This window comes from Haematobia irritans, chromosome 2 (genome assembly GCF_050003625.1).
Source record: "Haematobia irritans isolate KBUSLIRL chromosome 2, ASM5000362v1, whole genome shotgun sequence".
NCBI lineage: Eukaryota > Metazoa > Arthropoda > Insecta > Diptera > Muscidae > Haematobia > Haematobia irritans.
Window position 1 is genome coordinate 175,202,349 of NC_134398.1, and position 26,523 is coordinate 175,228,871.

Sequence of the window (26,523 nt, forward strand, 5' to 3'; positions counted from 1 at the left end):
GGAAATATATAAAAACTTGGACCGATATAGCCCATCTTCGAACTTGACCTGCCTCTAAACAAAAAACGCCAAATTTCAGGAAGATAGCGCCATTATTGAAAGCTATAGCGTAATTACAACAGACAGACGGACATGCTTATATCGTCTTAGAATTTCTCCCTGATCAAGAATATATATACTTTATATGGTCGGAAATCAATATTTCGATGTGTTACACACGGAATGACCCCATCACCATTCTATGGTGGTGGGTATAAAAAATAGTAATCCCACCACGATTACTGTTTTTAGTTTAATTGTAAAAAATTTTGGTTAATTTCAGAAAATTCTAACCAACCTGTACTACAAACGCAGATGTGCCACCGATTTCACAAAAATAATTAAATATTTTTCGACAAATTCCATAAAATTTAAAAGATATAATTATTATTAGGAAAAACTTTGACTTCAAAATTGCAAAACCACATTTAGTAGCATACGAAGTTCAAAATAGGTTTTTTTTTTGGTAAAATTTAAAAGTTTTAAGAAATTGTGAACTATTTTGTGGGAGACTCGAATTTAGAAAATCTTTGTGCTTCATTTGCGTATACTTTTCCCCTTTTTAGTTCTTTTAACAAAAGTTCGCAAAAAAAATTATTAAAGTCAAGGAAACTCACTCAAAATCAAATAACATAAACTAAAAAATAATTAAATTGGCTTTAGTTTCACATAAGGTTCACTTTTGATTGTAGTACCAGCCTTAATAATAGAACACATTAAGACCCGTTTTAAGTTTTTATTGAGAGCAATACTACAAATAGTTTATTCTCATTAAAAATTACTATTTTCTCTCGATATTGCGATCTCAGTACCAGCGTTATGAGTTTACTGTATATTTACAAGACACGGTAACCCTATGAATACTACGCACTTTGCCTTTCAAACTATAATAGTGTATCTCATATATGGCACATATGTTTCTCAAACTATGTATGTGTATCTCCTAAAATCATATGGCAAACTGCACACTAACCCAAAAATATTTTGAGTCTCTCTTTCTCTCATATATGTATATAACACATTTGATTTTGTATGCAATGAAAACAAACTAAAACTTCTCTCTGCCGGAGAGAATGCAGCAGCAGAGAAACAGCGGCAATGGCCATAACAAAACATTCAACGATTATTTCAATAGATTTTTAAACGAACAGCGAAAGCATGCAAACGTGAGCGGAAAAAGTGAAACAAATAAAATATTCGAAGTAATAAGCTAATAATTTTATAATACAACGCGACAAAACATAAACGACATTGAAGAAAAGTGTTAAGAGAAAAGAGCTAAAACAATTTGTTTAAAATTCTAATAACAAAGTGCTAAAGTATTTTTTTTTCGTATATCTACCATATACATATCATTTTGATGTAAAAGGCGATGTAATAAAATATATTTCGAAGGTGCGAGTTTATAACAAAACGACAATTTTTCTATTATGGCATTTTGGGAAGTGTGTTATGTGCTTATGTGTGAATATTGATTTTTATGTTGAATTAAAACAAATGTTATAATAAAATTGTTTAAAGGTGAGGGTGGAAGTGTTGTAAAAACCATTTGAACGTGAAAAAAAAAGATTTCGCTACGCTTGACAAATGAAGCATGAAAGTGTGCAGGCGTCGGCAGGCTATCATTACCTATCAAATAATTTCTCAAAACCTTAGATAGACGACAGAAAGAGGACTGATTAAATTAACGAGAGGTAGTCCCTTATTAAGTGAAACGCATATATTACGGCCTTATAAACAATAATTTTTTTATTGCTTTTTTGGAAATTAGAATAAATGAATATTTTGTAGAGCGTGTTGGTATGTTTTCTTTCTAAAACATCCGTAACATTGGGAAAACAATTTGGAATTCGTCTCATCGTTGTGAATTTTAATGGTGTTTTAATTGTATTTGTGTGGAGAACTCATCCCACTCCGATTCACCCATCCGGCAAAAAATATTTAAAATTGTTGCTTTGTCTCCCTCTGACGGAATTGTTGGGAGTAAAAGAATTTTGATGTGGAAATACCTTAGCCAACATCAAAGGCATGAACATTGTTGTCGTATGTGAATAGCGGTAGCAGGCCATAAATACAATAGGGAAATTGATATGTACACAATTTTCCTATTCCCCCCGCTCGACAACCGATGGCAAACTCCAATCGTATGAGTAAACTAGACATTGGCAAATAGCAAGCAAGTCAGCAGAGAAACACTTTAGGGATACCACAATAGTGTGTGTGTGCGCGCCCGGGAGAGCGAAGTATGAGAATATGTTTCAAATATTCCTTGCATTAAGCATACATCGTTATAGCCCCAAACCGCAATTGATGAAAAGTCAGTAACAGCATAATCATACGCACACAAACAAATTTATATTGAAAAGATTACGGTATATTTTCAACAAGTATCAAATATCCATTAACAAACAATTTATAAACACAAATTCAAAACAATAACAATACAATATAAGGAGATAGAACTACTCTCTCCCAGTTTTTTTTCGCTCATCAACTTGTATTCTCTTCATCAAACCCCTTGGGGGATATTAAGTAAAATCATAACAAATCCAAAAATACAGGTTTGGCAAGTACAAGAACAACAATAACTAAGAATACATACAAAAGCAACAGCAACAATTAAAGATTAACCAGACCCACAGAGTATAAATAATAGTGCCAAATATTTGTGAATAAAATCAAAAAGAAAAGAATTCAATTGTGATTAATTCCATTTTTCATTCTTAAGACAATATTTCGTTGTCATTCGTCATTCCAGCAATAGCATTGCCGACATTATCTCTTGTAGAATACACAAACAAAATTGACGACAGCTGCATTTTGCATCGTCCTTGACCAGCGCACCGCGAGCTCTCCCTTTTTCCAACCACAACATCAACGAAAGAAAAGTGTTCATTCGTTTATTCAATTCGTCGAACTCTTAGCATTGTTGTTGTTATTAGTGGTCTTGTTTTGTTTTTGTCCCTCTACAATCAAAAGCCATCGTACTCTGCGAGTATTTTGACGAAGCCTGGCTTTGGTGTTGCGCCTACTACTGCTGCTGCTGCTGTATTCGGTTGCAATTACTTATACATACAACAACGACAACAAAACACTTAGACGAGCACTTTAACCTGTCTTAATCTCATTGTGACCGGTGTGGTGCATACCAACCAACCAGCAACAAAACATTTTGAAGAATTGCATTGTTTCCGTTGTCGCTGCTTGTTGTTTTTGTTTCGTTTGCAGTGTTTAAGCGCTGTAGTGTGTTGTGTATTTTCATATGAGTGCAAAAATGAATAATTTTTCATCAACTGCTGCAACAACAACAGAGACATTGCCAAAGACTGGCCATGTTAATGAAGGTAAGTGGTATTTTGTAAAATTACACTAAATACATGTGCATGTGTACGTGTAAATCTATTTGCATACGTATTGATAAAATGTACAGTAAAAACTCGATTATAGATATGTAGTATGAAATCTTCGAATTAATGGGAGATTTTAATTGTTTTAAATTATGTATAAATACAGTGGAAAATATATTGACTACACTAAAAAAAAACAAATGCCTGATTGCAAAGATTTTGTCTACACTAATGATTTGGCATTGATTCTGAGTCTAAGAATCAGAAAATTTAAGTGCACTTTAAGAAACAGTGAACCCACCAAAAAGGAAAATTTTGGGTAATTTTAGAAAATCTAAACTGTATTACAAACACAGTTATCATGCCGATTTCACACAAATATGTAAACAATGTTCGACAAAATCAACAAAATTTAGCCATGTGTCCGTCTGTCTGTGAACACATTTTTGTGATCAGAGTCTAGGTCGCAGTTTTAGTCCAATCGACTTCAAATTTGGCACAAGTTCCAAGTTTTGGGTCAGAATAGAACCCTATTGTATTTTGAAGAAATCGGTTCAGATTTCGATATAGCTCCCATATATATTTCGCCCGATATGCACTTATATGGACCCAGAAGCCGGAATTTTAACCTGATTTGCTTGAAATTTTTCACAAATATAACACTTGGTCGTACAGTCAAGTGTGACAAATTTGAATAAAATCGGTTCAGATTGAGATATAGCTCCCATATATATCTTTCCCCGATATGGTCTTATATGGCCCCAGAAGCCAGAGTTTTAGCCCAATTTGGTTGAAATTTAGCTCTAGAGTACAATTAGTAGTGTAGTCAAGTGTGCTAAATTTTATTGAAATCGGTTCAGATTTAGATACAGCTCCCATATATATATCGTTCGCCCGATTTACACTCATAGGACCACAGTGGCCAATCTTTTACTCCGATTTAATTGAAATTTTGCACAGGGAGTATAATTAGCATTGTAGCTATGCGTGCCAAATTTGGTTGAAATCGGTGCAGATTGAGATATAGCTCCCATATATATCTTTCGCCCGATATGCTCTTATATGGCCCCAGAAGCCAGAGTTTTAGCCCAATTTTGTTGAAATTTTGCACTAGGAGTACAATTAGTAGTGTAGTCTGTTGTGTTTAATTTTATTGAAATCGGTTCCGATTTAGATATAGCTAGCATATATATCTTTAAGTGGCAGACCAATTTGATTCACTTAGACTATTCAGTCCATTGTGATACCACTTTACCAAAAAGTGTATAGACATTTCTATTTTTTTTTACCGTTGAGCCCACCAAATTATTTTTTTTTTGTTGAACCAACCTGAATAGCAGGCTGCGTAAGTTAACGTTTTCCAACTCTGCCAGTAATCTAAAGCCATATGCTCCTAACAGGTTGGCTGATAAGTCCCCGGTCTAACAAAGAAAAACACAAAAATTCGTTTTTATTTTTCAACATAGTTCCCTTCAAGAGCGATACAACGATTATAACGACCTTCCAATTTTTTGATACCATTTTGGTAGTACTCCTTCGGTTTTGCCTCAAACTAGGCCTCAGTTTCGGCGATCACCTCTTCATTGCAGCCATCCTGCGAGCATCCTTTTGAGGTCTGAGAACAAGAAAAAGCCGGTGGGGGCCAGATCTGGAGAATACGGTGGGTGCGGAAGCAATTCGAAGCCCAATTCATGAATTTTTGCCATCGTTCTCAATGACTTGTGGCACGGTGCGTTGTCTTGGTGGAACAACACTTTTTTCTTTTTCATATGGGGCCGTTTTTCCGCAATTTCGACCTTCAAACGCTCCAATAACGCCATATAATAGTCAATGTTAATGGTTTTTCCCTTCTCAAGATAATCGATAAAAATAATTCCATGCGCATCCCAAAAAACAGAGGCCATTACTTTGCCAGCGGACTTTTGAATCTTTCCACGCTTCGGAGACGCTTCACCGGTCGCTGTTCACTCAGCCGACTGTCGATTGGACTCAGGATTGTAGTGATGGAGCCATGTTTCATCCATTGTCACATATCGACGGAAAAACTCGGGTGCATTACGAGTTAACAGCTGCAAACACCGCTGAGAATCATCAACACGTTGTTGTTTTTGGTCAAATGTGAGCTCGCGCGGCAACCATTTTGCACACCGTATTTTTTCCCTTCAGAAAACAGTATTTTATCAAAACACGAAATTCCTTTTTTTTTCCATTTTTTTTCACAATAACAAAAGTTGCTTCACAAAAGACGCTCTATCTCACAAACTAATTGACTTACCGACGTCAAAGTTTGACACGAATCATTTGAAAGTTGGTACTATATAAAAATAATATGCATTTAATACTAGCATCTATGTGTCAGACCGGGGACTTATCAGCCAACCTGTTATAGAAGCCAAAGAGTAAAAAGTCTCTCGATCAGTCTATATGGCGACAATACCAAAACATGGACCGATACGGACCATTTTCGACACCTCCAGATTTCTAATTTCAGGCAAATCGGATAGAAAATACAGTTTCTAGACGCCCACACGCAAAAAAATAATTCTTTCCTCCCAAACGAAATTTTAGACAAACAAAGTTCGTTTCTCATTTGCTTTTCGCTGTAAGGATGTGTATTTGGGAGAAAAGTATATACTTTTTGTGATAAACGTTTATTCTTTTCCAGGATGTAAAAACAATTTCATAAGGACAAACTCAAAAAAAAAAATGCATTTCCCTCTAATTGCATTTTCCCTCACATCTTTCTCACATCCACGATGTTTTTTAGTTCTTAACACCTTTTCCTGTAATACCAACAATGTAGAAGAAATTATACGATTTTATAATTTTTTAAATTTTTTTTACCTTTCGCCTGGACGGAGAATCGAACCGCGGACCATGCACTTTGTAAGCCAACACACTAACCACTGACCTATGTACCTGTTATGGTCATCAATAGATAAATATCCATATAAGTTATATTTATATAGCATAGCGTGCGGCGCCCACGAACCGAATAAACAAAGTTTATTTAAGAGAAACAAACATTTAGTTTGGCACCGTGGTGCAGTGGTTGCTACGTCCGACTTGCATGCCAAGGGTCGTGGGTTCGATCCCTGCTTCGACCAAAGTTTTTTTTTTTTTTTTTTCTTTACATATATTCCAGATATGTTCGGAAGATTCCGAAAAAATGTTCAACATTACATTGTAGTATATTAAATTTTGAACTGTAAAATGTGTCTTATTAAAGACCTAAAGTCAGAAAAGAACAGTGTTTGATATAAACGAAATGGACTGTGTTGTTGTTTCAAAAATAACCTTTTTTATTGAAAAAATAAAAATTTTGTAACAAACGAATTTTTTTGGTGATAAAAGTTTAAAATTTTCGAAGCAATTCAAAAAACTCTAACAAAAGAAAAACGTTTTCGGTACACGTTTTCCAAACGTTTTTTTTCTTTGCGTGCAAGAAGCAAAATCGGGAGATCGGTCTATATGGGAGCTGTACCAAAACATAGACCGATGGGTACCATTTTCTGCACACCTTTTTATGGTCCTCAAGTACCTACAGATTTTCAATTTCAGGCAAATTGGATAATAACTACGGTTTTTATAAGCCCAAGACCCCAAATCGGGAAGTCGGTTTATATGGGGACTATATAAAAACTTGGACCGATATAGCCCATCTTCGAACTTGACCTGCCAACAAACAAAAAACGAATCTGTGCCAAATTTCAGGACGATAGCGCCATTATTGAAGGCTGTAGCGTGATTACAACAGACAGACGGACATGTAGAATTTCTCCCTGATCAAGAATATATATACTTTATATAGTCGGAAATCGATATTTCGATGTGTTACACACGGAATGACAAACTTATTATACCCCCATCACCATTCTATGGTGGTACGTATAAAGAGCCAAGAAGTGGCTTCGCTTGCGCGAAAGTGACCACAAGTTGTTGCGTTAAAGCCCTCCAACTTTGAAATGTGAATAAATCTTTATATCTCGTACCGTTGCTATGATACTGACAATGTTACATCGTGTGTAAAAAGTGACCAGAAAAAGGTAACAGCACCAGAAATGATATGAAAGTGAAGGTAAGGTTTGATCGATATACATGCTGCAATGGTAGAAAACTTGTTCGTGAGGTGAACATACCGTGAAAGCAGATGCGAACCTTCGACTAAATCTATTGCAGTTCCAAAATGTGCAAGAGCTCACCGATGCAGAACAAGACGTTAGACTGGGAAGAGCCAAGGAGTTGCTTCGCTTGTACGCAAGAGGCCAGATACCGATTTTGGTTTACTCCGATTAGAAGACATTCGAAATTGAGCAAGTTGTGAGCAATCAAACTGATCGGGTTTACGTGCCAAAGAAGTTGCAGCCTGTTTCTGTATGTCGAACGAGCCCAATCGATCGACTGAAATCGAAACAAACAGTTGAATTTATAACCAGAAATCAGCTGTTTCTATGCATTCCAGTCGATCGATAGAGCTCGATCGACATACAGAAACAAGCTGTTAACATAGTTGAAAATGTATAGCTTCGATTGGCCACCAGAACTCAAACGCCGCCGATGGTAATGAAGTTGACAGCCATAACGACCGATGGTCTTTCCCCGCTCGTATCGATTGACCGTGTGGTCAAAATAAATGCCAAATATTGTTAATAATAAATGGCTTAAAAAGTCGACGCTTCCACTAAAATCTCCGGATCTCAATCCGTTGGTATTTTGCTCTTGTTAGACGTTCTCAGGGGATGGACAAAGCTCTCGTTTAGAAAATAAATTGGGTTCTACATTTACTAATCGTGTACTTTCTCACGCTATAAACTCTGAAGTATCTATTCTATCACCTAAAAATTCCGTATGCCAAAATTTGATTCTATTTACTTAGGCCTAATTTCGCTACCAACAAAAGCTTTTACTAATAACTCTCAAAGAGGTTTCACTGTAGCCATGATATAAGTGTAGTTAAATGGCTTATTTCTAAGAAAACGCCCGGTTTGTTAGACGTTAATAGAGACAACATGTATATCTCTATTAATGTGGATTTTCTTATTGTTTTTCTGCGTATTTAATTTGCCAAGCCTTTCACAAAAAGACTGACCATTAAGCGTTTGTTATTTTATGTGTTTTTTGAAACACAAACAAAACGGGCTATTATCGTCATAATGAAAAATTGTGAAAACAAAAACATTCTAAAGTTGGCTTAAAAATGTGGGAAATAGTTTTTTTTAACTTTTTACGATATTATAGGAATGTCTAGAATATGTAAATGAACTTAGAGATAATTAATAGTGAAGACGAAATGTATTTTATTTAAGCAAAATAAATTATGACCCATTTCATCGTATTTGTATGAAGGCCTCCTTATCTTAATATACAATAATTCTTTAAGAAAAATGAGAGCAATTTTCATAATTCCATTTTAATTTAATGGAAATCCTCTATATGTTCATAAACGACTGAGTCTTTTCATCATTCTAAGATAACTATTTAGTATTTTGTACCTAACTACTCACGGCTGTCTGTGTTTCAAAGCAGGTCATCTTTGAAAGGATCATACTTAGGTTTCTTGACGAAACATTAAAAGAAAAAACACATAAAGCAGGACGACAACAATTCTGTCTCTACTCATCATGCAGCCCAGAGCATAGGTTTTTCCTGCATCGTGCCGTTGTCGTTGTTGTTATTGTTATTATAGCAAGGAGCCAAGTCATCAAGAACAAAGGCGTCTTAGTTCCTGTGGTCCATTTTTAACGTATCCATACATCCCCTAAGTTGTTTCAGTTGAAATTTTTGCTGCAATTTCTTAAATGAATCATCATCACCAAACATCCTCAGCACCATCGTCATCATCATCATTAGCAGCACCAGCACCAACTTAATAATGCTGCCCAAGTTCCTGGGTTTTTCACTGTCTTACGATATGAAATGAACTCAAACTGTCAGTCAAACATCAGTGGAGGTTGCATTCGGTTTTTTCTTTCTGGCCTCATCCCATTTTACTCCCCTATAAATCAGTTTAACAAACCAATGGCTAGGCGTTACCAATTTAAGGCCATTTTGGCGACTTTGGTTTTTTTTTTGACTACCATAAATTAAATTCAATAATAAAGGTAGAACTTATAGAAAAATTTTTAATTTTTCGAAAACAATACCTTCTCGACGGAGTACATTATTGATGGCAATAGGTTGTTAGATAATTTAATAATTTGGGTGTTATTTAGCAATACATGCAGAAAAGGAATATAATCACCTCAACCATGTTCCAAGAGCAAAATGTTACTTTTTCACGGAAAACATGTAGCATGTTTGTCGAAACCATGTTCTTTTCTCGGGAATTACTTGTATGTATCTTATTTCGGAAAGCATGTTATGTTTGACGAGAAAAGAATATTTTTGCGACAAAAATTCTACATGGTCGCTGTAAAAAAGTAACATGGTGCTGTTGAAACATGTTTGAGGTGATCATATTCCTTCTCTGGGTGTAGGCTGAGTTTTGATGTTCATATTGATTTTTGTGTTGGTAGGACAATTTTTATCCTTTGATTTATTAAGAGATCGACGAAGGAGTTCAATGACCTTTAGCTGTCTAAATGACTCTAAACTTCCCTTTATAGACCAAGCATGGAGCCACCGTGGTGCAATGGTTAGCATGCCCGCCTTGCATACACAAGGTCGTGGGTTCGATTCCTGCTTCGACCTAACACCAAAAAGTTTTTCAGCGGTGGATTATCCCACCTCAGTAATGCTGGTGACATTTCGGAGGGTTTCAAAGCTTCTCTAAGTGGTTTCACTGCAATGTGGAACGCCGTTCGGACTCGGCTATAAAAAGTAGGTCCCTTATCATTGAACTTAACATGGAATCGGGCAGCACTCTGTGATAAGAGAGAAGTTCACCACTGTGGTATTACAATGGACTGAATAGTCTAAGTGAGCCTGATACATCGGGCTACCACCAAACCTAACCTAACCTAAGCATGGAATATGCGACGAAGGAGTTCAATGACCTTTAGCTGTCTAAATGACTCTGAACTTCCCTTTATAGACCAAGCATGAAATATGCGAGGAAGGAGTTCAATGACCTTTAGCAGTCTATATGACTGTGAACTTCCCTTTATAGACCAAGCATGGAATATGCGTCTGCTGTGAGAGTACAATGGGTTCAGAAAGAATTTCATCTCGTGGTTTGGGATGAACTGATCCTTTTGATCTTCCTCTCATGTTGGTCTATTTGCCGACATTTGAGCAAAGACATATTATCCAAAACAACTCACAATATTTGCGTTGACAGATTTATTCCAGTCAAAAACTGGACGAAAAAATGATAACACTATCCACCCGGGTAAATAGTTGAGGTGAAAAACTGCTTATCAAGAGCATTTGTGTCATACCATCAGCAATCCGGAATTCTTGAGAATAATGACTTACCGGATAGTTTCCTTAACATACATAAGATTTTCATGAGTACTACAACGTAGCCAAGAGATTTATTTGCTTATTTTGGGATATTGCCCCAATATTTTGTGAGGCCGGTAAAATAGGTAGCAAAGGCCAAAAAAGGGTATGATTGGTCGGAGAGTGGGTCGCTACAATTTCTCACACTCAAAATATTTTTCTCAGATCTTGTCCATGCTTACAATTTAGCCATTGGTATTGCTGCAGAGAAGTACTTTACTTATCACCCAGAGAAGGAATATGATCACTTCAAACATGTTTCAAGAGCACCATGTTACTTTTTCACATCGACCATGTAGAATTTTTGTCGCAAGAATATTCTTTTCTCGTCAAACATAACATGCTTTCCGAAATCAGATACATAATTTCCGAGAAAAGAACATGGTTTCGACAAACATGCTACATGTTTTCCGTGAAAAAGTAACATTTTGCTCTTGGAACATGGCTTCTCTGCGTGATACCACATGTCCTTGCGAAAGTAACCAAGATTCAATAGTAATTACTTACCAATTTTACGCAAGGTTACCTCCAAATTTATTTGGTAATGGAAGGGTTTTCTGGGTAGAAATGATTCGAAAAGTGAAGGCCAGATTTGATCAATCGAAAATCACTCCACAGTGACAAAAAACTTGTTAATGACTTAAACATATAGTGAGAACGGATGTAGCACATATTTAGAAATAAACTTGGACTAAAGCTTTTGAAGTTCCAAAAAGTGTAAGAACTCATCAATGCATAAAAAAGTTAGACTTGAAAGAGTTAAGGAGTTGATTCGCTTGCACGCAAGCGGCTAGTTACTGAATTTGGGTTTCTCCAATGGGAAACCATTCCAAAATGTGCTGTTTGTGAATAAACAAAGTTATCGGATTTACTTGCCAAAGAGGGCAGCTGACAATGTACACCTTCGATTTGCTCCCAGAATTCAAGTCCCGCCGGGTCGCTCCCTGACCGTGGGATCGAAATTAATGGCGAATATTATGGGGAGAACGTCCTAAAACAGTATTGAATCCCTGCACAGATAAACATTTCGGTCACAAATCAAGGACATTCCAACAGGACTCAGCACCATCTCACTAAATAACCGTCATCCAAGAGTAGATTAAAAACGAGGTTCCTAGTCTAATTTCTACTGCCTAATGGCCACCAAAGCCTGAGGATCCCAAGTCGTTGGACATCTGCGCCTGAAGCAGCATGAAGTGTCGATCCCCTCACGAGGCCGCTTTGCCGGGAATGGGTCAAAATACTGCAGAATCACTTTCGTGCAGCGTATGATGTGAAACATTTTTGAGTTAAAGAATTCGTCCTTAAATTAACTGAAATATTGAATATTTAGATTTAAGATAAAAACGCTTCAAATTTAAGCTTGGGCTTATTTTGAGGATTTTATATTTTTGGCTTGAAGTTTTTTGTTTGAATTAAGTATCTGTTGGTGGCATTATGTGACATTACGTTATTGTGATACAAAATCCACGAGCTGTTTGTTCACAAATCTTTCTGGGCGAATTGCTAAACGCAAAAGTCTAATAAGGCACAAATAATACAACTTACGAGTATTGCAAGTCTGACCTTGCCGAAGGAATTCATGGTAATCCATGAGAGCTGTGAGCATAGTCCTTTTTTGATTGAAATCGACGTGGTCCCTTCGGTCACGATTCATTCGGTATACTCCATTCAATCGATTCATTCGGTATACTCCATTCAATCGATTCACGTCTGGATTACGCGCCATACTCATAAATCCATGTTGCGGGCGCAGTAATAATGAATGTTGAGTCAGATTGTTGCGCCTTCAAAATCATATTTAGGCCAATAATAAGAGATGTCCATCTTATGGTCTAGTCTAAAAAGCGTGTCACTTACAGAACCTCAGAAATATTGTCAGTATTAATGAAAGAAGATGAAGCACCGCCGAAAACCCTTGTGGTGTTCGACCGAAATTACGATTTTAACTCTACTAAGAGGTTGAAGTAGAATTTTATATATTGCATTGCTTGCGACTCCCGAATTTCACCTTTTTGGTACTTGAAGCGGCCCCATGCAATTCCTCTCCGGTATCCCCATTATACTGCTGTTCAGATGTCTTGTGTTTTTTCAATTTTATTTTACTGCAAGTTGTTGTTGTTTTTTTGCAAATGCTAGTCCTGTTGACGACTCTCTTCTTATCGATGCTGCTATTGCTGCAGTAGATTGTGCGGACATGCCATCCATCCATCCATGTTTAGTATTGTGACAAAAATAAAAAAAGGGTACGGGATATGCTCCATACTATTCAATAGAGGTGAACTCACAAATCGTATCAACAACGCTCCATCTTTTGTGAATGAATTCTGAATTCTATAGAGGAGAAGAGAATTACCTCCACCTTATATTAAATAGGCCGGATAGTAGATGGGATGGCAGTTTTTTAGCAACGGAAGAATACTGATGGAACACAACAAATGTATGATGCATTCATGGGCCAATACTATGGAGATGGCGATGGCAGCAGTGGTAGCTTGATTTAACCAGAAAATACAGTAGCAAATTTTTTGCACTTTGTTGTTGGAATTCTTATTGTTCCTGTGCTGGATTTGCTCCCTCTCTGTATGTTCCTCTCCTTTATTCTTTCTGTCTAACCTGCTTCAAAAAGTATAAAATGTAATGGTAGCGATGTTGATGATGAGTGGCTGCCAATTTTACACTTAAAAAAAAAATGCTTTGTTATAATATGACATTCCTTTTTATTTTAAAGATTACTATGTAATAATAGTTATTCTATTGCGAACAAATCTAGAATATGCAGGTTAGTTTATATCGTAGAAAGTATTGCTTCAGTATTCTGATCACAGAAATTTGAAAGGTCATCAGAATTTATCAAAAAAGTGAGGGCTAGATTTTATTGAAATCCTCGCCGTAGTGGAAGAAGAATTAGCTTGGACTAAAGCTATTGAAGTTCCATAAATTGCAAGAGTTCATCGATCCACAAAAAAGTTAGACTTAAAAAATAGCCATGGAGTTGCTTCTCTTGCACGAAAGTGGCTATTTACCGAATTTGGGTTTCTCAGATGAGAAGTCCTTCCAAATTGAACACAGTTTGTGAACAAATCAAATGCCAAAGAGGTCAGTTTAAACCTTCGATTGCTCAGAATTCAATTGACGACGATGGTAATGGTGTGGGTCGCCGGTGGTCGCTTTCTGCTCGTATTCATCGACCGTGGGGATCAAGGTTAGGTTAGATTAGGTGGTAGCTCGATGTATCACACTCACTTAGACTATTCGGTCCATTGTGATACCACATTGGTGAACTTCTCTATTATCACTGAGTGCTGCCCGATTCCATGTTAAGCTCAATGACAAGGGACCTTCTTTTTATAGCTGAGTCCGAACGGCGTTCCACATTGCAGTGAAACCACTTAGAGAAGTTTTGAAATCCTCAGAAATGTCACCAGCATTACTGAGGTGGGATAATCCACCACTGAAAAACTTTTTGGTGTTCGGTCGAAGCAGGAATAGAACCCACGACCTTGTATATGTAAGGCGGGCATGCTAGCCATTGCACTACGGTGGCTCTCTGGGGGGATCAAAATAAATGCCGAATTTCAAGACTAAAATATCTTAAAGATAGTATTGATGCGCTGGGCAAATAGGCATTTCGTCCGCATACCATGAACATTCCAAAAGGACTCACCACGCGTCGATCAAAAATGGTACCACTAAATTCTCCGGATCTCAATCCCTTGTACTTTTGCGCCTGGGTTGGCACTACCAAGGTGTCGAGCATCTAAAGACGCTGCTTCGCCGGGAGTGAGTTGTATCTTCTCCGTCCAGCTTGTCAAAGCCTTCAGGTGCAGCAATTTTGAGCCATCAACAGTTACTCAAATTTCTATGAAAGGTTGCTCATAGAGATCGCAATATTGAAGCTTTGATCAGACAGGCATTGTGCCAGGAGACCCTGGACATTCCAAAAGGACTCAGCACGTGTCATCCAAGAATGGGATCACCAATTCCTCCGGGTCTCAAATCGTTGGACTTTTGCGCCTGGGGTATATTGGTGGATATGGTTGGCACCTAAAAGAAACCAAAGTGTCGATCATCTCAAAGCGGTGCTTTGCCGGGAGTGAATTGTATATTCTCCTTCGATCTGGTCTAAGTGGCGATCATCTCCAGACGCTCTTTCGCCGGGATCTTCGATCTTGTGGAAGCTTTCAAGTACATCACCTTTGAATCATCAACAGTTTCTCAAATTTCTATCAAAGATTACTCATAAAGATGGCACCTTTGTAGATTTCCAAATCTGTTTTACCTCCCATTTTGAGATCAATCCGTTAAACAGAAATTCTTCCTTGGACTTCCAGTGGAAGTAGTATAGTCACTTAGTCACACTTAATTTAATATAGTTCAAATTAGTTTTTTGAGTGTATACTCAAATTAGAATGCATAGCAAATCGACCGACTGATGGATTGAATGAAGCAAATATCTGCGAACCAAGCAGCCAAGCATTTCAGCTGGCAAGAGAATTTTACTATACTCGGGGGCCACTAAAAGGGTATTCAGAAAAATAAAAACAGGGCAGTCATCATTCTTCATTGTTTTTTTTTATTTCTTTAACATCACCAGCATCATCATCATTATCGCATGCACATTTTGCAACAAATCAAGCATCTGTTGTATGTTAAAACTGATGTTTAGCAGTTTTGGTCTTTCGTTTCATTTCTTAAACGCCGGTAAGAAATAAATTTTGCTTAAAAATGTGAAGACCAAATAACCAAATGGTTTACAAACTTCTCTAAAGAGTATCGGGTGCAACGAGAGTGGTATAAGAAGATAGGTCCATACATTCTTTGATGTTAAAATCAAAAAAAAAAAAACATTGGACCTCTTTATGAAACGAATAAATCATATCCAAACAAAAGAATGAATTTGTAGTGTCCCCAATAACCCGCTTCTTAGAAAGTGAATCGTTGCCTGTGTATCCCTTAGCAGAAATTCTCACAAAGAGTAAACAATGACCAAAACCAAAAACCAACAAAATCTGGGACACTTTCCATTTAAAGCCATATAAACGGGACAAATGATTCATTTATTATGAAAGTGCCTTGGGAGAGATAAGAACAAAAAGAGACCACACCATCAGAATCTGGAAAAGGGGTCATATATCAATACAAAGCGATTAATTGATGATGACCATCCATCCGATATTTAATGAAATATTTCCTCAAGATTTTCCCAATTATCACATGACCATCGATGTATTCTTTGCAACGCACACTTCCAGGCATGTTGATTTTGTATTTCCATACTGTGCAGCAATTCTTCGGGGTTTTTATTGCTTCCACTATTTTAATGTAATGTGCACGTACCACATGTACTTTGGGCTTAAGAAATGCAAATGGAAACTCAGATAAGAGAAGTACTCAAAAAGAGGTATTGAAATGTAAAAAAAAGAAATAAACAACCATCGATAACGCTACTGTTTACGATTGAAGTCATCAACTACTTTGAAACATCCAAATAGCTTGAACAGTTTGAAAGCTCATTATTATTTTATTTTAGAAAAAAAAATAGGCTCTAAATGGGAACCTGAATGCTAATCCTTCAGTTAGGTTAGATGACCGTTTGTACATCCACCAATTATGGTTCGAATTAAACTCCTTCTTTGTAATAACGCAGGTTATTCACAAATCTTATGTTAAAGTGCTCTGTTACCTTCGTTTATTCCAGAAATCGAATTCCCTCATTTCTTTCTAGTGCCCGTTTCCAAGCTGATCAAAGTGCCGAATCTCTCTCCGCAACGATATCGTCGGATTTATATCAAGTGAAAGCAGGACACTGCTCCGAGATCTCCATACAATCATCCTCTATTACTATTGGGCACTGAGATGTACCCTTAATTTCAAATGCCCGCTTATGATTCCCACGGTCCTTCTGACTGTCGTAGTAGTTCTCCATCCATTTTCTTTGGTCATCCCTAGTGTTTTCGTTGCCCTTCGGACGTTTACACTGTTCCACATCGCTTTATGTGGCTCCCGTGCCCATTCATCCTATTCGGCCCCCGAAGTCTACACAACGCTTTATGTGCTTCCCGTGTCCATTCATCTTTCTCGATCTCGAAGTTTCCATGAATTTTGAGTTCTTCCTTTGTATACGGGTATTTATCGCCAGTTCATCCATGTCTAGGTTTCCTTTTATTCCCTCATACCCATGAATCCATAATAATTAACGAGTCTGAATAACATTCCAAGCATATGACACATTTGATAGGTTAGGATAGTTATAGTGGACGCCCGTTATTTCAAGGTTTCTTAGACCAATAAGTCCCTTGTTATACCACAGTGCTGAACTTATAACGGAGTACACCAATATTCCATGCTTACCTTTTTGATAAGTGACCTACTTTTTATAGACGAACAACGTGAAACTACCAGTACGAACGGAGTTTCGCATCATCCCATAGAGTTATTGTCGCCTTTCAGTCCGTGTTTCCCATGCCAAGTGTCCGCGAAGTCTCTGTGAGCCTTGAATTCTCAAAGTTCGCTGCTCAAACTGTTACGCTGTTCCACATCGTTTTATGTACTTCCTACTCGCCCACGAAGTCTCTATGAATTTTGAGATCTCCAAGTTCACTTCTGCCCTTTATCGCCTGTTCATCCCATGTAGAATTACGGGTCTGGAGAGCATGCCAACTGTATGGGACCATGTGACGGTTAGTTTTAGTGGCAGCCCGAATTTCTCTCTTATCACGGAGTGCTTCCCATTACCATGTTTAGCTCTATGACACAGAGAATGGATAATCGGTTTAGCGATGTCCTTGTTGGAAGACCACTGAAGAAAAGTGAAGACGACAGAAGGAAACTATCGGTCGTATCCTAGCACTGGAGTGGTTATCTCTCGCCTCGCTACAGATTATCCGTTATACGCAGAGCGGTGTTCAGATGATAATCTCCGGAGTCCAAGGTGCGAAATATAGGGACATATTGCACCATATTAAACGCAGAAACATAGAATATCCAATCACGTAGCACCAATGTGGGAACCTACCGAACGAACCCCTCTCATCAGATTCGACTTTAGGAAAGAACATCGAAAAGATTCACAAAGACTGACCATTCGTCGTAGCGTTGTCCTTATTATAGGAGCACCGCCCATAAGTGAAGATTATAGAAGAAAATATTGGTCGTATCATAGCACACGAATGCCTATCTCTTGACTCGGAACCAGAAATTCGATGATGAAATGAATGCTCAAAATGCCGTCACTATAGCGTCTATCCTCATTATCTGCCAATGCAACAGACCAGACTCCGGCATCCTATGAACACATTCATTATAGGCAAATCGCTTCCTTGAACTTTTTATGGACTCTCTCAATCTCATCGCATTTTCTTCTTTATTTGTCTACATGTTCTATGTCACTGTCCTTCCTGGTTTTTTTCTGCGTACGCGCTGCTTGGCTTTGGATTCGACGTATTCTTGTTTTTCCTGTCTTTCAGAGCCCTTAAGTTCTCCACCTTGCGTTTCTTCATTTGCGAGGCGTCTTTTGGTTTTTTATCTGCAGTTAGTGTCTCGTCTCACTCCAGACACTTATACGACATCGATTGTAGGGCCCGACATCCCTTCTTTGGTGTTATTTGTGATTGGGACCTATTCTTTTAGCTTTTTTCAGATAGAGAATATCGAGTATTTCTTCTCGCTCTGCTTGAAGATGGCGAAATTAACTCCTGTCGTGGTAAATGTTTGACAGCTGATGTGCCTGTCTGGTTCATTTCAAACAATTCAGTGCTAGCGTAAAGTCCCTCCAATATACTCCACCCAAAACAAAGAATGTAGCTAACAATAAAGTCTGCTTCTATTCCATTTTCCCTCGCTTAAGTTAAAGTATCCCAAACATCTACTATTTGCTCGTTGCTTCAACTAAGTTCCTCATCGAGCACATGGCTACCCAACCCAATTGAACTCAGCTCAAGCTGCATTGCACGAATATACAAGCACTGCGTGCACGCAGTCTATCATTATCGTAGATTGTTGATCGATTCGATGGGGTTCTTGTATTGGGCTCTGTGTTATTTTAAATTACTTTGCTTTGTAATTCTTCAATATTTCCATTCGCAAAAAACTGAAGTTTTCAATTGCAAATTAAAAAAGCCCATTTTATGCAATTCATATGTCGTTGCGAGGAAAAAAAATTGGAACAAATTCGAAAGTGCATAGGCAGCAAACAAAAGCCACTCAATTTGAAATAAGGGATGAAGTTTTAGGTTTATTAGAAGTTTACTCTTTACTGTTCACCTTTACATTCTCGGTTCAATAACAATTTCGAAAAATTTTAATTACAAATGTATAAGCTATTCCTACATTATCTGCCACTAATGGATATTTATGTAGTTATTCTAACCGAACGAAAAAATCTATTGACTTGAAATTTGCTATAAGTAGTTGTTGTAACAGTTTTTAATGTAGTTTCATCCATTTTCTCCTATGCTTGTGTATTTCAGCTGGTAGCCAGATCATGGAACTCTGTGACAAGGATGGGTGTGTCCAGAGTGATCTGGTAGTGAGACGGGAAGGCTTAGCTGCGCAAGCAAAAAGGTGACGAGTGTCATGTGGCCCTTGATTACAGATGGGACACACGTCAGCTACGCTGCTATCAATCACTGATAAGTATGAATTGAGGCGGCTGCACTTGCCTGATATTAGTTGGGCCAAAACTACCGTGGGAGGTCTCTCTCCTCCGGTGCTATGGGCGGCGGTCGGACTCCGAGAACAGGATTAACCTTGTAGCTTCTCACCGCTTCAGCTACAGTATCCTCATGAATCCTGTTCAGACCTGTCTGCTATGCTGCCTGATCTAGAGGCTCTCTTTTGTAACGCTGGATCTCGGGCTCTAGAAGGTGAAGATCAATCCTTACATTCCTGGGTGGAGGTTGTTTATCCACAAGATGATGATTCGGATGACAACTTCGATGGCAACCCAAGAGGTACTGCTTTGACAACATGTAATAGTGTCGACACACTGGGACGATCTTGGTCTCCGCATCCATCCTGTTGCGGTTCCAAGGGCAGCGTTCCGACAGGTCTGTATGTTATTCCAATGCATATCGCTCGTTTGAGGTGTCCACACTGGCGTTGCATAGTTTACAACTGACCGGCCAATTGCCTTATAAGTAGTTAACAAGGTTTATTTGTCCGCACCCCAAGTGCTGCCGGCAAGCGACTTGAGGACCTTGTTTCTACCGAGCTTATCACAAATTGCAGTGGCATGGGCGGACGACTTAAAAAGGCTGTCGAATGTGACACCGAGAATCTTGGGGTAATTTGTTGTCGGAATTGTTTCGCCATCGACTCTGACATTCAACTGCCTGCGTACTTCCGCCGTCCATGTAGTGAATAGTGTGGCTGAGAATTTGGTGGGAGATATCCTCAAGTTTCTTGCAGTGAAATAACTGGTAAGATCAGCGACATAAACATTCAATCGATCGCAAATGTCATCAACAATGGGCCCAGATGCCATGATTGTGCAATCGTCTGCATATGACACAATCTCGACGCCGTCAGGAGGGGGTGGAATCGAGGACAGGTAGAGGTTAAACAGTGTCGGAGATATCACCCCGCCCTGGGGAACTCCCTGTTTAACTCTACGGGGTTTTGACTTCTTGTCCCTGAATTCCACGTACGACTGGCGTCCATACATATAATTCAGAACCCAACGCTTAGTTCCTGGCAGTAGGGACGTATTCTACGCGTTCCCGAATAATGTGGCATGGTTGACCGTATCGAACGCTTTCGACAGGTCAAGCGCTACGAGAACCGTCCTATGACACCGCTTGGGCTGATTAAGACCCCTATTGATATGTGTCGAAGTGGCATGTAACATAAGGCTGTCGTCGTACTGTGTACCTTACGGAATCTATGTTGATGGTGGGCAGATGGAAAATTCTCCACAAGGCTGGGGAGGAGTAGTGCCTCAAGTGTCTTGGCTACTGGCGAGAGAAGGGATATCGGTCTGTACGATTCACCTTTACTCCCACGGCGTCGGGTTCTGTATACCGGATTGACCCGATGGACCCCATCCATTGGCCAGCGGCTACCACATCAGTGTACGTGTTGTTTCGTACGTATTTGGTATAAGTAGTTGTTGTTGATGGTCGGATGGTATTGCTAATGGGCCATATCGACTACTATTAGGTATAAGCGCCATATAAACCGACCCCTAGATTTGTCTTGCGGAGGATCTTGGAAGAGCAAATTCCATCCGATCCGAATGAAATTTGTTACGTGAGTTCATTGCACCATAGAATATCCAATCATGTAACAACCATGTGGGATCCTTCCGAACGAACCCCTCTTATCAGGTTCAACTTTAGGAAACCACAAAATGGGTAACCTGATCTGCGACAATAGCGGAAAGAGGCATTCGATGTAGCGTTGTCATTGGTGTAAGATCAACGCCCATAAATGAAGATGACAGTAGGAAGATATCGGTCGTAACCTAGCACAGGAACGGTTATATCTCGCCTCGGAACCGGAAATTCGAAATGAAATATTCTTGGAAAAGCAAATTACATCCGATCCAGTTAAAATCTGCATACAAAAAAACTCAATCACGAAATTAATTGATCCAATTCATTTTTTAATTGAAATGTCTTCAATCACAGAAATGATAGTATCAATTAAAAAATTAATTCAAAGTTAATTAAAAAATTAATTGATACTATTAATTTTTGTGATTGATTTTTGTTTCAATTAAACAATTTGTTGAATCAATTAAATTGTTAATTGAATATTTTTTAAAACTCAATTAAGACCTTAATTGGAAAAATTTTTGTGAAATTTTTTTCTGCGTGGTACGTGATGGCAGTCTATGGCCTGTAGCAATCGTGCAAAAATTTGTCCATATCGGTTCATAATTATATATAGCTCCCATCATAATTATATACACAAAAAAAAATTGTTTCTGATTCAATCACAAAATTAATTGATCCAATTAATTTTTAATTGAAATGTCTTCAATCACAGAAATGATAGTATCAATTAAAAAATTAATTGAAGGTCAATTAAAAAATTAATTGATACTATTAATTTTCGTGATTGATTTTTGTTTCAATTACAAAATTTTTTGATTCAATTAAATTTTTAATTGAATATTTTTTAAAACTCAATTAATAAGACCTTAATTGGAAAAAATTTTGTTAAATTTTTTTCTGCGTGGTATGGCCTGTAGCAATCGTGCATAATTTTGTCCATATCGGTTCATAATTATTTATAGCCCCATCTCCAAATTTGACGTCTGGAGCCTAAAGGAGAAACAAATTTTCTTCCCATTCGATAAAATTTGATTTATATCGGTTCTCTTCCCTATATGAACCAATCAAGAACTGAATTGGCTTATATATGTATTTATTCTGCCTTTTTTGTTTAACATAGACTGCAAATGGACTAATGTACAATTTAGAAGATAATGTTGAGGTTTTAAGATACCTTGCCATCGGCAAATTTTACCACACCTCAAAAAAATCAAATCATAGAAATGTCTATGCAATCCTTGATGGATGATATATAAGATTCGGTCTGGTCGTATATACACACTTCTGGGTCCTAATTAGTGAAAACGTGTTGTAATTAGTCAACTTTTTCACTTCATCAAAACCTCTACACAATGTTCGACTTGCGGAGGAAACAAAATAGATAAAAATTTCATTCAAAAGTGGTTAAGCGATGGTCAAAACACGGTTTTAGGTTTAACCGAAAATGCAATTTTTTCAGTATCCGGGTTAGATATTGGTAACCGTCTTGGACACCCAAATTGATGACAATGTAATAATAAATGATGAACTTCATCTATATAAACTTGAATGGATTGTATATTAGAGTCTATCCTCGCTTTCGATTTTTCAATAGCTCCACTGTCAATGAAATAATTTTTTTATAATTATGAAAAATTAATAATAATGACTGATTGTTTTTAATAAAAGGAGGCTTTCCTTTCTCCAAAGACAAAACAAATTAAAGTGAAAACAAATCTGCTTTGAAAGCGTTTTGTTTTCTTTCTAATATTTTTAGCTTAAACTTTTGAAAACAAAAAAAAATACAAAATTCAGCTGTTCAACAGCTGTTTGATGACCCATGTCTGTTGATACTCTTGGTGTTATGTTATTTTTTTTTTTCTTCACTGATTATTTTTGTTGTTTCGTTTTTTTAATAATGCGCTTTCATTTCTCCATACACTGCTAGTGTTTAGCATTCAATGTTTTTGGTTTAGCCACCAGCAATATTTGTGGTAACGAATTTTGTTGGGCCTGCTGCTGTCTGTCAGTCGGTGATGCTGATGATGATCTTTTGTCTGTTTTGTGAATAGCATTACAAAAATTCGCTATGGACTGCTGATGGTACACATGCCCATGGAACGTATCGAATTTTAGCCATATCAAAACAAATATGTATAAATTGTATTATTTCACTTTACATCATGCTTTTTAAAAAGCGAGTTTCATATGCAAGCATATGAAGTGAAGGATAGAAGAGAAATAAGGGGATTCCGTCATATGATGGTACCGGAAAGATCCGATTCGTTGATGAGCTCTGTGGAGGAAACATTGGAAACATGCGTTGCAAGAAAAAATTAAACAAATGAATAAATCCTGCAGGAAGCTATTTAATGCGATAGAAATCATGACAGTTCCAGAAATTACACAAAAAAATAAATCATTCCTCCCAAACGTAGAAAATTAATTTCTATTCTGGGAAAAGAAATTGTACAATCACGAAGTTTTCATTTGTTTTTAAAAGTATTTCCATCTGGCTTAATAAAGTTCGTTGGCGACAAACCACAGTCATGAATACCATGTTAGGTTAGGTTAGGTTATGAATACCATAAAAAAAGATGTATTTGCCTTTAAAGAGAACATTGTACCAATAGACAAGACCACATGATGCACAAAAGTGGAGCTGTGGTGTTTTGGCCCATTCCTGGCGAAACTCAATATTGATGTAATCGACTAATTTGTATTTTTTGTGCAAAAATTACTGTCCAAATTGCGCAAAAGTCCAATAAATCGAAATCACAGTTGGTTGAATTCAACCAAAAATGGTAGAAGGTACATCAATGTTCTATAGAAATAATATTTTTACAAAATTTTCTATAGAAATAAAATTTTTCAATGGAAATAAAAAAAAAAATTCTCACAAAATTTTCTTTAGAAATAAAATATTTCGCAAAATTTACTATAGAAATAATTTTTCTTTTCACAAAATATTCTAAAGAAATAAAATTTTTCAAAAAGTTTTCTATAGAAGTGAAACTTTTCACAACATTTTCTATAGAAATAACGTTTTTCACAAAATTTTTATAGAAATACAAATTTTGACAGAATTTTCTGTAGAAGTAAAATTTTCTATAGAAATAAAAATTTTCTATTGAAATAATTCGATAGAAATAAAGTTTTCCACAAAATTTTATACAGAAAAATATTCCTATAGAAATAAATTTTTTCACAAAATTTTCTGTAGAAATAATTTTTTTTTCAGAAAACTTTCTCTAGAAATAAAATTTTTCACAAAATTTTCTATAGAAATAACATTTTGACAAAATTTTCTATAGAAATAAAATTTTGACAAAATTTTCTATAGAAATAACATTTTTCACAAAATTTTCGATAGAAATAAAATTTTGACAAAATTTTCTGTAGAAATAAAATTTTTCACAAAATTTTCTATAGAAATAAAATTTTTCACAAAATTTTCTATAAAAATAAAATATTTCACAAAATTTTCTATAAAAATAAAATATTTAGCAAAATTTTCCATAAAAATAAAATATTTAGCAAAATTTTGCTATAGAAATACATTTTTTCACAAAATTTTCTATAGATATAAAATTTTCACAAAGTTTCACAAAAATTTCTATAGAAATAAAAATTTCTACAGAAATTTTTTTTTACAAAATTTTTTGTAGAAATAACATATTTCATAAAACTGTTTATTTTTTTTACAGAATTTTCTGTAGAAGTAAAATTTTCTATAGAAATAAAAATTTTGTAAAATTTTTTATTGAAATAATATTTTGACAAATTTTTCTATAGAAATAAAATTTTTCACAAAATTTTCTGTAGAAATAAAATTTTTCGCAAAGTGTTCTATAGAAATAAAATTTTTCACAAGACTTTCTCTAGAAATAAAATTGTTCACAAAGTTTTCTATAGAAATAACATTTTGCACAAAATTTTCACTAGAAATAACATTTTTCACAAATTTTTCTCTAGAAATAACATTTTGAGAAAATTTTCTATAGAAATAAAATTTTTACAAAATTTTCTATAGAAATAAAAATTTTCACAAAGTTTTCTATAAAAATAAAATATTTCACAAAATTTTCTATAAAGGTGGGTACTAAGTTCGAGTTTAGCCGCTAAAATCGCTAAAGTGTAAACTAAATCAGTAAGAAAAAGCCATAAAATTATACATATTTGTTGCAAATTTTTTTATAACTTGATGGGGAAAAGCCCAAATCAAATTTTCACATAGTTTGTATTCCTTAAAATAGATTATTAAAGAAAAGTAATCGTGAAAAAATGACGATTTTAGCGGCTAAACTCGAACTTAATACCCACCTTAAAAATAAAATATTTCGCAAAATTTGCTATAAAAATAAAATATTTCGCAAAATTTATTATAGAAATACATTTTTTCACAAAATTTTCTATAGAAATAAAGTTTTTCACAAAGTTTCACAAAATTTTCTATAGAAATAAAATTGTTCACAAAATTTTCAATGGAAATAAAAAAGTTTTCACAAATTTTTCTATAAAATAAAATATTTTGCAAAATTTACTATAGAAATACATTACAAAATTTTCTATAGAAATAAAATTTTTCGCAAAGTTTTCTATAGAAATAAAACTTTTCACAAAATTTTCTATAGAAATAAAATTTTCTACAGAAATAAAAATTTTTACAAATAAATTTTTGATAAAATTTTCTATAGAAATAAAATTTTTCACAAAATTTTCAATGGTAATAAAAAAAAATTCACAAAATTTTCTATAAAAATAAAAAATTTACTATAGAAATACATCTTTTTGAAAAAATTTTCTATAGAAATAAACTTTTTCACAAAGTTTTCTATAGAAATAAAACTTTTCACCAAATTTTCTATAGAAATAAAATTTTCTACAGAAAAAAAATTGTTTTTACAAAATTTTTTTATAGAAATAACATATTTCACAATTTTTTTTATTTTTTTCAGAATTTTTTGTAGAAGTAAAATTTTCTATAGAAATAAAATTTTGACAAAACTCTATAGGAATAAAATTTTGACAAAATTTTTTATAGAAATAAAATTTTGACAAAATTTTCTCTAGAAATAACATTTTCACAAAATTTTCTCTAGAAATAACATTTTGAAAAAATTTTCTATAGAAATAAAATTTTGACCAAATTTTCTATAGAAATAAAATTTTTACAAAATTTTCTATAGAAATACAATTTTTCACAAAATTTTCTATAAAAATATAATATTTCACAAAATTTTCTATAAAAATAAAATATTTCGCAAATTTTTCTATACAAATAAAATATTTCGCAAAATTTACTATATAAATACATTTTTTTCACAAAATTTTCTATAGAAATACAGTTTTTCACAAAATTTTCAATGGAAATAAAAAAGTTTTCACAAATTTTTCTATAAAATAAAATGTTTCGCAAAATTTACTATAGAAAT

At 35.6% G+C, this 26,523-nt stretch overlaps 1 protein-coding gene across 12 annotated transcripts in view; it reads left to right on the forward strand.

The window, feature by feature from the left end:
* Positions 1 to 1,184: 1,184 nt before the first annotated feature.
* The window catches only part of LOC142226724 (uncharacterized), a 130,736-nt gene continuing 105,397 nt past the window's right edge, over positions 1,185 to 26,523 (forward strand). For 5 of the 12 annotated variants that reach the window (XM_075296870.1, XM_075296879.1, XM_075296880.1 and 2 more), the window contains exon 1: positions 1,443 to 3,383. In XM_075296870.1, the coding sequence (XP_075152985.1) occupies positions 3,302 to 3,383 (82 nt within the window). In that variant the 5' untranslated portion in view covers positions 1,443 to 3,301. The other 7 variants (XM_075296871.1, XM_075296875.1, XM_075296876.1 and 4 more) reach the window with 7 other exon arrangements.